Source organism: Sorghum bicolor, chromosome 5 (assembly GCF_000003195.3).
Source record: "Sorghum bicolor cultivar BTx623 chromosome 5, Sorghum_bicolor_NCBIv3, whole genome shotgun sequence".
Taxonomy (NCBI): domain Eukaryota; kingdom Viridiplantae; phylum Streptophyta; class Magnoliopsida; order Poales; family Poaceae; genus Sorghum; species Sorghum bicolor.
The window spans coordinates 44046146-44062540 of record NC_012874.2 but is presented as its reverse complement, the minus strand read 5'-3'; the positions used below and the strand labels follow the sequence as shown (position 1 = coordinate 44062540).

General features: G+C 51.7%; 1 protein-coding gene across 1 annotated transcript in view; it reads left to right on the top strand.

The window, feature by feature from the left end:
- LOC110435939 (translation initiation factor IF-2-like) overlaps window positions 2196-16395 on the top strand; it is a 33411-nt gene continuing 19211 nt past the window's right edge. Inside the window, exons 1-3 of the mRNA XM_021462046.1 lie at window positions 2196-2327; window positions 2403-2813; window positions 2957-3371. Of these exons, the coding sequence (XP_021317721.1) occupies window positions 2196-2327; window positions 2403-2813; window positions 2957-3371 (958 nt within the window). The remainder of the gene's footprint in view (window positions 2328-2402; window positions 2814-2956; window positions 3372-16395) is intronic.

Here is a 16395-nt window from a genome sequence, read left to right as displayed (position 1 = left end):
TTGCGCGAAACTCCGAGCGATCGGATCAAGCCTCGAACTTGTCTCGTAATGGGCCAAGCCTCCTGGCCCAAGTCTAGCCGTAAGGGTATAGGGGTTTATACCCCCACAGCTAGTCCCCGAGCACCATGTATTGTGAAGTAACACGCCGTCTTGAGCTTCGTCGACCAGTGAAACTTGACGTCTTCAATAGGCAAGAAAGTCGCCTGAACAGTTGCAATGGTATTTTGACCAACTCAAAAGACAGTTGACCAACATTGACATCGAAGAAGCAGGTTGTTCGAAGAATGCATGGTGCTCTAAATCAAAAAAGATTTCTTTTCTGGTGAAGTGTGCCCACTTTACTTTTCTGAAAAGTATAGACCTCAAAAAAGCAAGCATATTCATCGCAAGGTGAAGTGTGCCCACTTAGTCCCCGAGCCTGGTAGTAGGTGGCGTAGACACGTGGTGCCAGGGTCAGAAGAAAAGTCCTCAGAGAAATTCTAAAACTGAGATGCATCGCCAGATGCATCGTACCGATGTAGTCCCCGAGCTTGCTGGAAGGCGAAGTATGAGCCTTGTAGCAAGGTCTAAAAAATTAAAATTATCCAGTCCCCGAGCATCTCATGCTCGTTTGCCATCGGATAGACTTATCAACCAGTCCTGAGCAGATAACGCCTTGGTGGTTGGTATAGTCCCTAATTCTTCCAAACTGGCGGGCTAGTCGACCAGTCCCCGAGCGTACAGTGCTCGATGGTCGGTGCGGCCCTCAGATCTCCGAACTGGTGGACTGGACGACCAGTTCCCGAGCATACAGTGCTCGGTGGTCGGTGCAGTCCCCAGATCTCCAAACTGGTGGAATGGACGACCAGTCTCCGAGCATACAGTGCTCGGTGGTCGGTGCAGTCCCCAGATCTCCAAACTGGTGGAATGGACGACCAATCCCCGAGCATACAGTGCTCGGTGTTCGGTGCAGTCCCCAGATTTCCAAACTGGCAGACTAGACAACCAGTCCCTGAGCATACAGTGCCCAGTGGTCGGTGCAGTCCCCAGGAACGTTGATCCTCCACCAATTTTTGTCTATTATTTTGAAAAAAAGCATCTTACCACATAAATGAGTGACGTGACGAGACCTCCTGGCGCATTGTCAGATGGTTGCGTGAAAAGGTGCGCCTAGTAACTGTGTAGCCGCTCTTTGTGCGGTTCGAGAAAAGGAAACCATCAATTATACGAAAAGGCCGCCGTATTAACTGCCGGTAATTGTTGAAAACCGAAACACCGCGTCCGCCGTTGGGCCCGCCCACTTCACAGGAATACGGGAAGTGGGAGGGGTGGAGTTGTCGCTTATAAAAGCTTGACATTGCCCCCGTATTGCTTACCCTGCCATTGCCTTCAAGCTTTCCACTCTTGCCTTCTGCAATCACCATCAGTCCACCCAACTCGCATCCATTCCCACAGCGTCCATGGCGAAGAGCGACTCCAAAAAGAGGGCCGAACTGATGGCTAAGGAGTGGAAGAAGTCCCGGAGCAGCGTGAGGTCCCTCAACGACCTCGTCGACATGGGGCTACTACACAGCCAAGAGCTCGGTGGGTGGAGGGCGCTAGAGGGGGAGAGCTACCCCGACCCTCGTGCCGGTGAGATCGTGGTTTTCGAAGATTTTTTCAAGAGGGGTTTTGGGGTTCCTGTCCATCCTTTTCTCTAGGGGCTTCTTCTTTACTATGAGATCGGGATCTGCAATCCGCACCCGAACTCGATTCTTCTTATTTCCACTTTTATCCATCTGTGAGAGGCCTATGTTGGGATAGAGCCGCACTTCGATCTTTTCCGCTACCTTTTCTGTTTGAGGAAGAAGGGAGCGGTTGGAGGCTCCAAGATTGTAGGTGGAGTATACCTCAATCTTCATGACGGGATGAAGAACCGGTATCTCAACTGCCCGTGGAACACTTCTCTCACCGAATGGTACAAGAAGTGGTTCTACGTTAGGGAAGAGCCAGGCAGCTCCACGTTCTGCGACGTGGGGTACATTCCCGAGAAGAGGGTCAGTTGGACAGACCGCCCAAAGATCGCCGGTCAGGTAGAAGACCTGATGAAGCTGATCGACTGGTTGCGTTTAGACGGGCTAGTAGTGGTCGGCAACTTCATCTGTCGTCGGGTGATGCCCTGCCAGAAGAGGGTGCACTCGGCGTACGAGTACGCTGGGAGCCAGGACGCGACCAGGATGAGTCGTGAGGTCTTGGAGAAAGCAGAAGTGCAACAGCTATTGAACGAGCTATTCAACTTTGCAGACAACAGCTTCGTTCAAAGCGGTGATCGGGTGCAGGCCTTCAAGTTGGGGCGACCAGTTCCAAAGGTAATGTTACTGACTGATGTTACCCCCTTAGTTCTTGTTCTTCTAGTTGTTGACTTGTCTTTGATTGTGTTGCAGATTGGAGACGTTGACCGGTGCGCGGTGTACATATCGCTGGCACCTGGCATGGAGAATCCTGCGGGGGTAGACCCGCCGGAAGACGACGCTGCTCGGTGTGCTCGATACACCAGCAGCGAAGAGGAGCAGAACGATCCCGCCCTGACCATCGAAGACAGAGTGGCGGGGAAAAGGCCACTGGCAGCAGACCCCTCCCCTGCAGAAGCGCTGCCGGCAGAGATCAGCCAGGCGCCGAAGCGCCGTCGGCTCGTCCGGATTACCGACGACGACGAGGATGAGGAGGCCGCGCCTTCTGTGGTCCAGAGGCCACGCAGTCGTCCGGACGTTGCGCCGGCCACCACTGGTCGGGTGACCAGCGACCCGCCTGCACCGCACGCCGGGCCGACGCACGTCGTAGAGACGGGGGCGCAGGCACCGACCGGTAGGACTAGGAGGAGGTTCACCACGACACACAGGCGCTCTGACCTATAAGTTTTCAATCTTACTTTCGTACTGCAATATTCTGCATTTTGTTGCTGTTTCTGACATTGTTTATATGTCGTCTTGTTGTTTAGCGCGGCCTCGGACGTCGACCTGACCACGTTGCTGGTCAGAGGGTGGCCGAGCCTGTAGCCGCCGTTGGGGACGCCGCGCCGCAGACCACGGAGCGGCCTGCGGCGGCAACCGCTGCTACGAGCGCCGAGGAGCAACTGGCCCCGGCAAGTGCCACAGCGAGCACCCCAACGAGGAACGAGGAGGCTGCGAGGACACCTCCCCCGCGTAACGTTGTGGAGGAGGAGAGCAGAGCCCCGACTCCTCCACCGGCCGAAGAAAGGGGAGTCCCGACTCCGCCCCGAGCAGGGGCCTCGTTGCTCGTAGGCTCCCTTGGCCTGGACCAGGGGCCAATGATGCCTGCGACCACAGCCGGTGGTAGTACGGTGAACGAGGAGACCCGGGCGGCCTCTGATGATGATGTGGAGGAGATCCAAGGTCGTCCCAGTGATGGCCGCCAGCACGTCTATGTGTGGCGCCAACACGGGGACCACTTCATCGGATATGAGGAGCTTGCGGAGACAGAGGAGGCCGCGAGGGTGGAGCGCGCGGCAAAACGTCTCGTGGACGATGTTAAGGTAAGTGGTCCTTTGTGCTGCTCGACACTTATACGCTGTGTTCCTGGGTTCGACATGTGTTCTTCTTTGCAGAGCGCAATGAAAATGGCGAAGTACCAGAAAAGGTGCTTCGACCAAATTGAGAGTATTGTGGCCGAGAACAAGGCCCTGTCCGCGGAGGTGGATCGGCTTCGGTCTGAAGCTGGGGATAAGGTGGCCGAGATGAGTGCCCAGGGAGAACGCCTTCTCGACCTCACCCGGCGTTTGGCTGACCAGTATCGGCAAAGGACAGGTCAGTGGCGTACTCCGAGTAGCTGTATGTAGCCGCGTGGTTAGTTTTGTTGACCAGGGGATTGTTCCTGTAGACTTGGAGGAGGAGGTTGCACGCCTCCGGCAAGAGAACGAGCAGCTCGGCCAGGAGCTTGCCGGGGCGCTGGAGACCGGGCGTCGAGCCGGCGAGGAGCTAAGCAACAGGAACCGGGAGTTGTCTGGTAATAACCGTGCCACCCCTTTTTTATTTGGCTGCTCAATGTTCATTTCCTTATTCTTGAACTGACCTCCTGCTTGGTTTGTAGTGCTCAAGGTGAATACCAAAAAGCATTTAGACGAGCTGATCAAGGACCGGGACTCCTGGAAGACCAACTGCATTAAGCTTTGGAAAGGAGTAGCCCCTGTTCTGGACTTGATCAGCCCCGAGCTCCCTGAAGACCAGCCTCGCGTGCCAAGACTGACGCCAGTTGAGAAGGCGCAGCGGGCGTGGGACTGACTCCAGCAGTTTGTGAAGGACACCAGGGAATTCGCCGGTGCACACGTCCTCAGCATGGTGTGCGCCTACTATCCTCTGGTCGACCTGTCCAGGCTGGAGAGAGGGTACCCCAAGGAGGTTGGTCCGCAGGAGGCAGACGACCTTCGTGCTGGCCTGCTTGACTTGTCGTCGACGGTGATCGGCGACATCAACCTTTGTGGGACGGCCACTCCCCCCGACCAGCCGGGATCAGACAGGTCGGCCATGGAGTTGTCGGGAGCGTCCATTGTCGGAGATGGGCGGTCGACGCCTGCGGTCTCGACCAGCCAGGTGCCGGTGGCCCCGACCCCTTCGTCTGAGCAGCAAGGCCGAGCGGGTGATCAGCCCGAGCAGTAGGCCTGTAGGATAGTCTGTAGTAGACTAGGAACCGCCCAACGGGGTGTTTATTGTAAACTCTGTATGTAAAGTTTGTAATAAAGTTTGATTTTACCATGATCATGATTTTTGAGCACTGTAATGTTATCTGAGTGATGTATCACTGTGTTTGATTGATAGTCATTAAGAATCTTCGCCGCAGAGGGAGATTGTTGTGCTCGTCGAAAGCTCTGCGTGTAAACAATATATAGCAAAAAAGGAAAACATTTATTATTGCTAATTATAAGAAACTTACAAGCAAAAGGTGCTGGAACTTATGGATAGAAACGGCGCAGTTTGTCTATGTGCGAAGAATTAGGCACGCGTGTTCCATCTGGATACGCCAGTCTGTAGGATGTAGGACGTGTGACTTCGACGACCACAAAGGGACCTTCCCAAGGTGTGGATAACTTGTGCGCTCCTTCCTGGCTTGTTTTCCACTTGAGTACCAGATCACCGACCACGAAGGAACGGTCTTTGACGTTCCTGTTGTGGTATCGCCTGATGGCTTCGAGATACTTTGCTGTTCAGAGACATGAGGTTAGACGCCTTTCCTCCATGCAGTTGATTTCAAGTTCCCTGGCAATGTCGGCTGTTGACTGGTCAAAGTTTTCGACTCTTGGAGATCCGAAGGTTACATTAGATGGGAGCACTGCCTCGGAGCCATAGACCATGAAGTAGGGTGACACGCCTGTATTGCGACTAGCCTGTGTCCGGAGACCCCAGACCACGGCCGGTAACTCTTTCATCCATCGTCCAGGTGCTCTATCGTTCTCGGTGTACAACCTTTTCTTTAGGGCATCAATGATCATTCCGTTCACGCGCTCGACTTGGCCGTTTGCTCGTGGATGAGCTACAGACACGTACTTTATGACTATGCCCCTGTCATCGCAGAAGTCCCAGAACGTAGTGCCTGTGAACTGAGTGCCCAAGTCAGTGATTATACTATTAGGGATCCTGAATCTGTGTATGATTTTATTAAGGAACTCCACAGCCTTCTCGGAGGTTGCTTTGACCAGTGGCATGTATTCGATCCACTTCGAGAATTTGTCGATTAGCACGAAGACGAACTTGAAGTTGCCGGGAGCCGGCTTAAATGGTCCGATCATATCGAGGCCCCAGCAGGCGAAGGGCCAGGACGAGGGGATAGTTTGAATCTCATGAGCAGGTACGTGGGTCCTCTTAGCGAAGAACAGGCATCCTTCACAATGTCGGACCAGTTTCTCGGCATCGGCGACCGCGGTTGGCCAGTAAAAACCTGCTCGGAAGGCCTTCCCGACCAGTGTTCTTGAGGCCGCGTGGTTGCCGCAGGATCCGGCGTGTATGTCATCCAAGAGCTTGATGCCGTCATCTTGGGATATGCATTTGAGCAGCACTTTGGAACTTGAGTTCTTTCACATAAGTTTGCCATCCACCAGTATGTAATTCTTGGATCGTTGAATGAGGCGCTCGTTCTCTGTTTTATCCTGATAGCCCAACCCGTCCGATATATACCTGATGAAAGGGGTGCGCCAGTCATGGCCTGTGGTTGTCGGAGTAGCGTCGTCGATGAGCATTGCCTCATTAGGTTGTTTTTCGACCAGGTTTGTGCCCACAGTTAGCTCATGGATGTCCTGAACGAAAACACCTCGCGGGATCTGGGCCCGAGATGACCCTAACTTTGACAGCGCATCCGCTGCCTGGTTCTTATCCCGGACCACGTGGATGTACTCTATGCCATAGAAGTTGGATTCCCATTTGCGGATTTCTTTGCAGTAGAGGTCCATCTTCTCGTGGGTTGCGTCCCATTCCTTGTTGAGCTGGTTGATAACTAAAGCGGAGTCGCCGTGGACGTAGAGGCGTTTGACTCCCAGTTCGACGGCTAGTCGTATGCCGTGTAGGCATGCTTCGTACTCGGCGACGTTGTTTGATGCTGGAAAGAGGATTCTAAGGATGTAACGTAGTTTGTCCTTGTTAGGCGACACGAAAAGTATCCCAGCGCCGGCGCTGTTGATGTTCAAGGACCCGTCGAAGAACATTGACCAGTGGTCGGAGACATCGGAAACGGGAGGCTCGTTGAGGTCCGTCCACTCTGCGATGAAATCGACCAGGGCCTGAGACTTGACTGTGGTGCGACTCTGGAAATCCAGGGAGAATGGGCATAATTCCATTGCCCATTTTATAATTCTGCCGTTGGCATCTTTATTGCGCAGAATGTCCCCCAGAGGAAAGCTGGTGGTTACCAAGACCCAATGGCCGTCGAAGTAGTGCTTTAGCTTCCTTGACGTTATTAGGATGGCGTATATGAGCTTCTGTATTTGTGGGTATCTGGCCTTGGACTCGTTTAAGACTTCGCTTATGAAATAAACAGGTCGCTGGACCTTGTAGACGTGACCTGGCTCGTCTCGCTCGACCACTATTGCCGTGGAGACAACCCTATCGGTTGCTGCAATGTAAAAGAGTAGGTCTTCATTGGGCTGAGGTGCTGTGAGAACAGGTGGTGAGGTGAGGAAAGTCTTGAGCTGGGTGAACGCAGCGTCAGCTTCCTCTGTCCAGGAGAATTTTTCCGATGCCTTCAAGAGTTTGAAGAAAGGGAGGCCTTTTTCTCCTAGTCTTGAGATGAAGCGGCTAAGAGCGGCCATACATCCGGTGAGCTTCTGAATATCCTTGACATTCTTAGGTGGTCGCATGTCGAGCACTTCTTTTACTTTTGAAGGATTCGGTCGTATGCCGTCGCGGCTGACGACGTTGCCGAGTAGTAGACTAGAAGGGACCCCAAAGATGTACTTTTTGGGGTTAAGCTTCCACTTGTATTTGTTTAGTGCCTTAAAGGTTCGGTCTAAGTTGTCGATTAGGGTGCTTGCATCCCTTGTTTTGACGACAACGTCGTCTACATAAGCCTCGACGAGGTCATCACGAATCTCGTCGTGGAGGCATTGCTGGATGGCCCGTTGATAGGTGGCTCCAGCGTTTTTGAGTCCAAAGGACATGGTCGTGTAGCAGTATGCACCGAAAGGAGTAATGAAAGACGTTTTGATCTGATCATCTTCCTTTAGCGAGATCTGATGATAACCAGAGTAGCAGTCTAGAAAAGAGAGGAGTTCGCATCCGGCCGTTGAGTCGACCACCTCGTCGATGCGTGGGAGACCAAAAGGATCTTTAGGATAGTGTTTACTGAGATCAGTGTAATCAACGCACATTCTCCATTCATTATTCTTTTTGTGTACAAGAACCGGATTGGCGAGCCAATCGGGATGATACACTTTTTTTATAAATCCGGCTGCTAGAAGCCGTGTTATTTCTGTCCTAATAGCCTCCTTTTTGTCATGAGCGAACCGTCGCAACTTTTGCTTGATGGGTCTTGCGATCTTCGAGACATTTAAGGAGTGCTCGATCAGGTTTCGTGGGACGCCGGGCATGTCTGCGGGTTTCCATGCGAAAACGCTCACATTGTCCCTTAGAAACCTGACGAACGCGTCTTCCTATTTAGGGTCCAGATTGGCCCCCGATGAGGGCCGTCTTCTCGGGGCTGCCGTCGACCAGCTGTACTTCCTTGTATTCCTTGGACTTTGAATTCTTCCTAGCGGTCTCCTGCTCGGGTAGTCGGAGCTGGTCAGGAGGGAGCTGTGCAGCTTGGGCTGCTGTTTCTGCCATGCGGATTGAAAGATCAATTGCTTCGGTGATCTTGAAGCTTTCCTCCTCGCAAGTGTATGCGGTGTAGACATTGCCTCAGACAGTTAGGACGCCCTTTTCTGTAGGCATTTTGAGGACCAGGTTTGAGTAATGTGGAACTGCTATGAACTTTGTCAGGGATGGTCAGCCCAGTATAGCATGGTAAGTTCCATCAAAGTCGGCGACCACAAAGCTGATGAACTCTGTTCGAAAGTGGTCGGATGTTCCAAACTGGATAGGCAGCGTTATCTGTCCGAGGGGTATTGAACTTTGACCTGGCAGGACTCCCCAGAATTGAGCATCGTAGGGCTTTAGCTGTGCCAGGGTTATCTTGAGAGCAGGCAAGCTATTGCGAAAGAGGATGTCGATGGAGCTTCCCCCGTCGACGAGCACGCGCTCGAATCTGATGCTGTTGATGCAAGGATCCAGTATTAGAGGGAAACGTCCTGGCTCCGGGATGGTGGCCCTGCTGAAGGAGATCTCCCTGTGCGACCAGGGAGGAAATTTTGGATCGGCGATTAGGCCATCCGTGCTGTCTATGTTGAGGCAGGCTCTCTTTAAGAGTTTTCTTTCTCGCTTAGACTCGATGGAGACCTTGCCCCCGAAGATAGAGTGGACCACGTCGGTGGGACTGACATACTGGTGTCGTGGGTCCCTATCCTGGTCCTCATCCTCGTCTTCGTTGTCGCGTCCGTCCTGTTTCCCGTTTTTCTTGGCGGGGTCTTCTTGAGTAGCTCGCCGCGTATAGATGCTTTTGAGGACGCAACATTCCTCCATCGTATGGTTAGACTTTGGATGTAGTTGGCATGATCCCTTTAGTGTCTTGTTGTAGTCTTCCTGGTAGTCTCGCCGCCCGTTGGGACGCTTGACCGTATTCACCTCATGGTCGTGGTCACGAGGGCGCTTGCCTCTGAAGTCATCACGATTGTCACGCCGCCTATCCCAACCTTCTCTGTGGTCGCAGTTGTCAGGGCGACGATGGTTCCTGTTGTCGAAACGACCACGACTGTCGTCTCGTCGAGGGAGCTGGTCGGGACATCTTGCATCGTCCCGGATGAGCTTTTCTGCGTCGTCGACGTCGGCATAATTTTTGGTCGTGGCAAGGTGTTCGGCCATCGTTGTTGGCCTTTTGCGTAGTAGCTTGTTTCTCAGTGCTTCGTGGAAGCATAGCCCTTTAATGAAAGCAGATATGGCCTCGTCGTGGGAAATTTTTGGGATTTTGAGGCGCATATCCGAGAATCGTCGGATGTAGTCGCGCAGAGGCTCGTTTTTCCTGTCCCTTATCCTCTCGAGGTCATACTTGTTCTCGGGCTGCTCGCAGGTAGCGATGAAGTTGTCGATAAACGCTTGGCGGAGTTCTTCCCAAGAGTCGAAAGAGTCCTCGGGCAGGCCCAGGAGCCATTGATGACCGGCCTGGTCGAGGACGACCGGGAAGTAGTTGGCCATGACGTGCTCATCTCCTGCCGCTGAACGAACTGTGATCTCATAGAGAGTGATCCAATTTTCGGGGTTCTCCTTGCCGTCATATTTTTTGAGCTTCTCGACCTTGAAGTTTCGGGGCCACACGACCTGGCGGAGATGTGAGGAAAATTGTCTCAGGCCAGGAGGACCGTGCGTGGCGTCGTACTCAATGCGACGCAGGTTTTCGTGCACTGCTCTTTCCGTGGCGCGCCTGTTGATGCGGTCCCGGGCATCCTTCGGAGGGATGTTTTGTCGTAAATCCCTGTCCTGGTTCACTTCCTGGCCGCGGCCATGATTCTGCTCGCGGTAGCCGCCGGCGTCCCGACCACCGTTATCGCGTCGTGAACCCCTCCGACGTTTATTCGGGGAGCGGCTATGGTGGTGCTCGCTGGGTTGCGGTGAGGTCCGGCTGCGATGAGTGTGGTCGGAGGAGACATCTGCATAGGAGATAGGACTCTTTTAAGCAGGGTGGCTGTCTGTCCCATCGCGGCGATCAGATGCGCGCGTACACTGGATCGGACACCCTGGCACTCGGGAGTGTCAGGGAGTCGGTCTAAGTTTGCCATAGCAACGGCCACGTTAGCGCTTGGTGTTTTGTAGACTTGTTGATCCCCGACCATGTCGAAAGCGTTGCTGAGGTTGTGCAGCGGTAGTTGTCGTTCCTCGTCCGCGCGTCGTCGGGCGCGGTCAGCATTCCGCTGCTCGCGGAGCTGCCTCTGCTCGTCGGGGTCTCCATCGACGACCGGCTCATCACCGCTGACATTGAGGACGAGGTCTCCTCGCCGAGGTGGGAAGACCGGGAAGTGAGAGAAATCCGAAGGGTACGATGGTAGATCCAGGTCGTAGTCTTCGTCCTCGGAGTTTATAACTTCGGTGGGAACGGATCTAGTGCTGGAGTTTGTGCTGGAAGCCTGGCCATCCCGTAGTTCTCGGATCGTCACCATGTTGACATAGTGACGAGCTGGTCGACGAAAGCTAGTCGGCAGTCTACCTTGATGGTATACCCACGGTAGTACTTCATCGGTAGACGGTGCGCAAGCTACGAACTTGATGGTGACACAAGACACGGACAAGCTTTTTATCCAGGTTCGGCCGCCGCGTTTTGGCAACCAACCTGTCCCGTTGAACGGGGATTGGATGTATCGTGAATATTGAAAGGCTGAGTTGTTTAGCCCGTAAGGGAAAACTTGATCTGGATCAGCTTTGAGTTCGACGGACCGTCCTGAGGGGGTGGAAGTTATCGTCAAAGACATACCCAGCCATTTGTGTGTGACGACACGAGTTGGCCGGCAGGGATTGAAAAAATCCGTCGACGCGCCTTGATCAGACTGGCGCGAGATCCCATCTACTAGCCGGGAAGCTTCGAGGAGCTTGAGATCGGCGCGATCAAGGGCTCGGAAGAGGTCCGAGCTGTCGACCTTCTTTCCCTTGAAACGAGGGAGCGGTGGTCGAGTGCTCGGTGTCATTGTGGTCAGAGTCGATGCCGCCGTTGTCCCAGATTGGATCCGGGTTTCTTCCGAAGCCGTGGTCGTGAGCCTGGCGCCGCGAGTCGTCCACGTAATCTGGCCGACAGTGAATGTGAGGCCTTCAGGCACGGCCGCCGAAGCTGGAACGATGACCATCTTGCTCGTCGGAAAAGCTGTACGCACACCCCCTACCTAGCGCGCCACTGTCGACGAAAGCTAGTCGGTAGTCTACCTTGGGGTATACCCACGGTAGTACTTTATCGGTAGACGGTGCGCAAGCTACGAACTTGATGGTGACGCAAGACACAGACAAGCTTTTTATCCAGGTTCGGCTGCCGTGTGGGCGTAATACCTACGTCCTGCGTCTGGTTGTATTGATTGTATTGAGAGAATAATGTGTCCAAGGGGGGCCCCTTGCCCCTCCTTATATAGTCCGGAGGGCAGGGTTATAGATCTGGAAACTAATCCTAGTCGGTTACAATTGCCATAGATAGTTCGATATCAATTCCTATTATAACCGACTAGAATCCTGCTTAATCTCCACGTCTTGTTTCCTTGCGCGAAACTCCGAGCGATCGGATCAAGCCTCGAACTTGTCTCGTAATGGGCCAAGCCTCCTGGCCCAAGTCTAGCCGTAAGGGTATAGGGGTTTATACCCCCACAGCGTCTGCCTCTGCCGATGCAATAACATAGGAAGAATCTCCTGGGACAATCTCAATCTTGTCACCTACCCACTGAACCAAGCACTGGTGCATTGTAGATGGAACGCAACAATTGGCATGGCTCCAATCTCTTCCCAGCAACAAGTTATAAGCCCCTTTTCCACTGATCATGAAGAAGGTTGTCGGCAAGGTTTTACTGCCGATGGTCAATTCAACGCATATCGCCCCCTTAACTGGAGACACGTTGCCCTCAAAGTCTTTGAGCATCATATCGGTCTTGGTCAAATCCTGATCCCCTTTTACAAGCTTTCGATATACTGTATATGGCATGATGTTGATAGCAGCTCCACCATCAATCAGAATCTTGGTCATTGGCTGACCATCCACTGTCCCTTTGACAAACAGAGCCTTAAGATGTTGCCTTTCATTATCGGCAGGCTTTTCGAAGATGGCTGTCATCGGATCTAGAGCCAACTGAGCTATCTGGTCGGAAAACTCCAACTCATCATCACTGGATGGTGCAAGGAACTCCATCGGCAACATAAATACCATGTTGACATCCGCCGATGGACCTTCCCCCTTAGGATCTGATTGTTGCTGATCCCCAGACTGGCCAGAGTTCTCGCCTTTGATTAGCTCTTCTCGCCTTTCGCGCTGCAGTCTTATTTTCTGTGTCCTGGTCAACCTTTCTGGACACCATGGAGGAAGTTGCTACTGCCTTACCGATGGGCGATGATTTCCCCTTGACTCCATCCGTTAAGTATTGGCGTCCCTGCAGAAGATGAACTCATCGGCAACCCGTGCATTAGCCATCTCTTCAAGTTCCTCCTGGTTCCTGGGAAAATACCCGACACGATCACCGAGCCGGTCGTGCACACTGAGCCTACCCCCTAGCCAATCATAAACGGACGCTCTCCCCCTAATCGGCCCATTAAATCGCCGATTATCCTCGTGATAGCGCCGATCAGATCTGTCATACCGATCATAACCGTTGCACTCAGGACAATCTCTGACAGTAGGAAGCTTGATATTCTCCTCCCAACAATGGATAAAGAACGGACAATTCGAGTGATCCCTATGTCAATTCCACTCTTGTCGGCGTCTTTCTTCTTTCCGATGATAATCTTCCTGCTGGCGCTGATACCGATCCTCACGTTGCTGCCAAGTTTCCCGAGGTCTTCTGTGAGTTATTACAATACCAGATCGGGGAGGCCTTCCTGAGTTAGTCCCCTCCAGGATTAAGCCTTTTCCTTTTGCATCGGCAGTAGTGACCTGATGCTGGGGATCTACCGATGCACTTCTTTTAGCCGCTTCCGACGTCAAGACCTTGGCCTTTCCCTTAGCATCTAGCATGTTTGTTGGGAAAGGATGTTGATCAATCTTCATCGGCTTCTAAGTTTTAGAGCTGTCAAACTTGATCCTTCTAGACTCTATAGCCGATTGCAGCTGTTGCCTAAAGACCTTGCACTCATTGGTGCTGTGAGAGGTTGCATTGTGCCATTTGCAATATTTCATCCTTTTCAATTCCTCAGCCGATGGGATCGCATGATTAGGTGACAATTTGATCTGACCTTCTTGAAGTAGAAAGTCAAATATCCTATCGGCTTTAGTGATGTCAAACGCGAACTTATCTGGCTCCTTATACCCGAAGGGGCAAGACATCGGCTTCTTATTTTTTACCCATTCTGTCAAACCGATGACTGGTTCCTCATCACAATCCGAGCTTGTTGCTTCATCAAAGAATGATACCTTTTTGTTCCATGCTCTCTTGGGCTCAAAAGGCTTGATGTCTTGATCAGAAATTCTCTGCACCAAATGACTTAAGCTTTCAAACTCCTAAGATGCATACTTGTCTCTGATGTGTGGGAACAAACCCTGGAAAGCCAAATCGGCTAGCTGCCGATCATCCAGAACCAGGCTATAGCATTTGTTCTTGACTTCCCGTATCCTCTGCACAAAACTTTCAACCGATTCGTCATTGCGTTTCTTCAATTTAACCAAATCGGTGATCTTCTTCTCATGGATCCCAGAAAAGAAGTATTTGTGGAATTGTTTTTCCAAATCGGCCCAAGTAATCACTGAGTTGGGAGGTAATGATATAAACCAAGTGAAAGCCGATCCAGACAATGAGGACGAGAATAATGGAACCCTTAGCTCATCCTTATTAGCAGCTTCCCCACATTGGATGATAAACCTATTGACGTGCTCCATGGTTGACGTGTCATCCTGTCCAGAAAACTTGGTAAAATCCGGCACTTTGTACCGATTTGGAAGCGGGATTAAATCATATGCGGGAGGATACGGTGTTCGATAAGAGTAAGTGTTGACTTTGGGTTTTATCCCAAATTGGTCTCTCATTACTTCAGCAATCTTATCGGCCCAATAAGCATCGGCATCTTGCCAATGAGGCGGTTGCGGATCTAGCATCTGCTGGTAAGCTTCCACGTGTCTATGCGGTGTACGATCTGCATGGAACATCGGGTTAGTCATTTGGCCACCCATCTGCTGACCGCCAAACTGTTGCCCGCCGATCTGCTGTCCGACGATCTGCTGCCCAAGATTCATTGGCTGGTTGGGGAATCCCTGATTCTAGAACCCGAGGTAGATCTAGCCTTGCTGAAACCCTGTAGCCTCATGATTCTGTTGGGGCAATTGTGGAAAAACTTGCTGTCCAAGCCATCCACTATTAGCATTCATCTGCATAGGCCCTGCCGATGACTGATAATTGGGCATCATCATTGAATTGACATACCCTGGCTGAGTCATAAGCCTCTGTTGCATCAGCATTGAGTCTGCCGATGCGTTAGGCATCTAGAACGTTGGAGCTTGAGAATTCCCAGTGTAAGGCCTTGTAGTAGTGGTTGTAGTATACTAGGGACTCTGATTCATCGGCATATTTGGAGGTGCCGATGCCATAGGAGCCTTGCCTCTCATATCAGCTGCCTGAGATGTGCCAGGTGTCTTCAAGTATTTCGGGGGCAATCGAAACCCCACGAGTTAGGTGGAGGGACTGGTCCTGACATTGCCGATGCCAATAGATCTGTAGTGAGCTTAATCTGCTCATCTGAAGTTGGTGGATTAGTTGTCATCGGCATAGACTGTGCATTAGTGACTCCTAACGTGCTCGGAGGAACAGGAATTTCCGTGCCCGCAGCAGCTGTAGCAGCCGATGGAGCTGTGACCACCGGTGATCCTACCTGATGATGAGAAGGGCCCACATAATTTGGTGGCAACTGTCCTTTCTTGAAAGTTCTAGCCACGGCATTGAAAACCGTATTGGACAGCACACCGGCTTGGTTGATCAAGGCACGGTCGATAGCACTATCGACCATGTCTTGGAGTTTAACAGGGTTGGCTTCAAAAGTAACCTACCGAGGCATCGGCAGCGCGTCCTTTTGGATCACCTCGCCGCTCCTGTTCATGCTGAAGGACCTCAGGCATTGCTGCTTGTAATCCTCCATGGCTTTAGCAATAGCTTGCTTCTGCTCATGTTTGAGATTGGCTTCTGTCATGGGGATGACGTTTTCCTGATAAAACTCAGTAGTCGACATGTTGATCTTGATCTTGAATCTGGTCCCACCGGGCGTGCCAAAAGATGTGTTGATGCAAAAGCTGATCTGCAAACACAAAGGGCTAATATCCGATTTAAACATTAAGGCGTGCCAGCCGATTTGACCTTACTATCGGCAAAGGTGGTAACTCGACCACTTTGGTCCTGACAACAGCGATGCGCCCAGATGTCACGGCCAAGAGATGATCACGCGGAACATGAGAACACGCCGAGCTTAAGTCGACGAATCCTTAAGAACTCGTAATAAAAAGGAAAAAGGTATGACGAAGTCATCGAAAAAGTAGGTACTGGAATATGAGTAAAAACTTGTGTTTGATTGATTGATAGATGTATGTCCATTACAAGGCCCTAGGGTCTACATTTATACTCTACTCAAAAGAGCTACAACCAGACATGACTAGAATTCGAATTCCAAATTAAACAGAATTCGTATACAAAACGATTTAAATAACTAAGAAAAAACATAAAACTATCTCCCCGTGACAGTCTGGGACGCCGCCATAGACCAATCGGCAACCTTCAAGTCTTCCTCCTGCGTCATCGGCAGACTCTTCACCGCAATCATCGGCAGAGGTTGATGCTGGCCATCGGTACAGACACATCACCACCCATAGACTTAACTACATTCAGCCGTCTCTTCATCGGCAACCACCTTCATCGGCAACTCTCCTGCAGACCAGCTACTGTTGCCCTGTCTTGCCGATCTATACTCTACCGATCCTAGACATGTGCCCCAAAACGGTGTCAACACCTCCACTTGTTTAAGTTTAGCCAACAGGGCCTCTCTTCTTACCAATAGATTGGAAATCTTATGTTTTAGTTCAACACCTGATGATTTGTTGATGGTCCTTAAGTACCAAATTTAATTATCAAATAAACAAAGAAAATGATCCAAATGCATCCAACACCCAGACTTAGGGTTTTATCGAACAGAA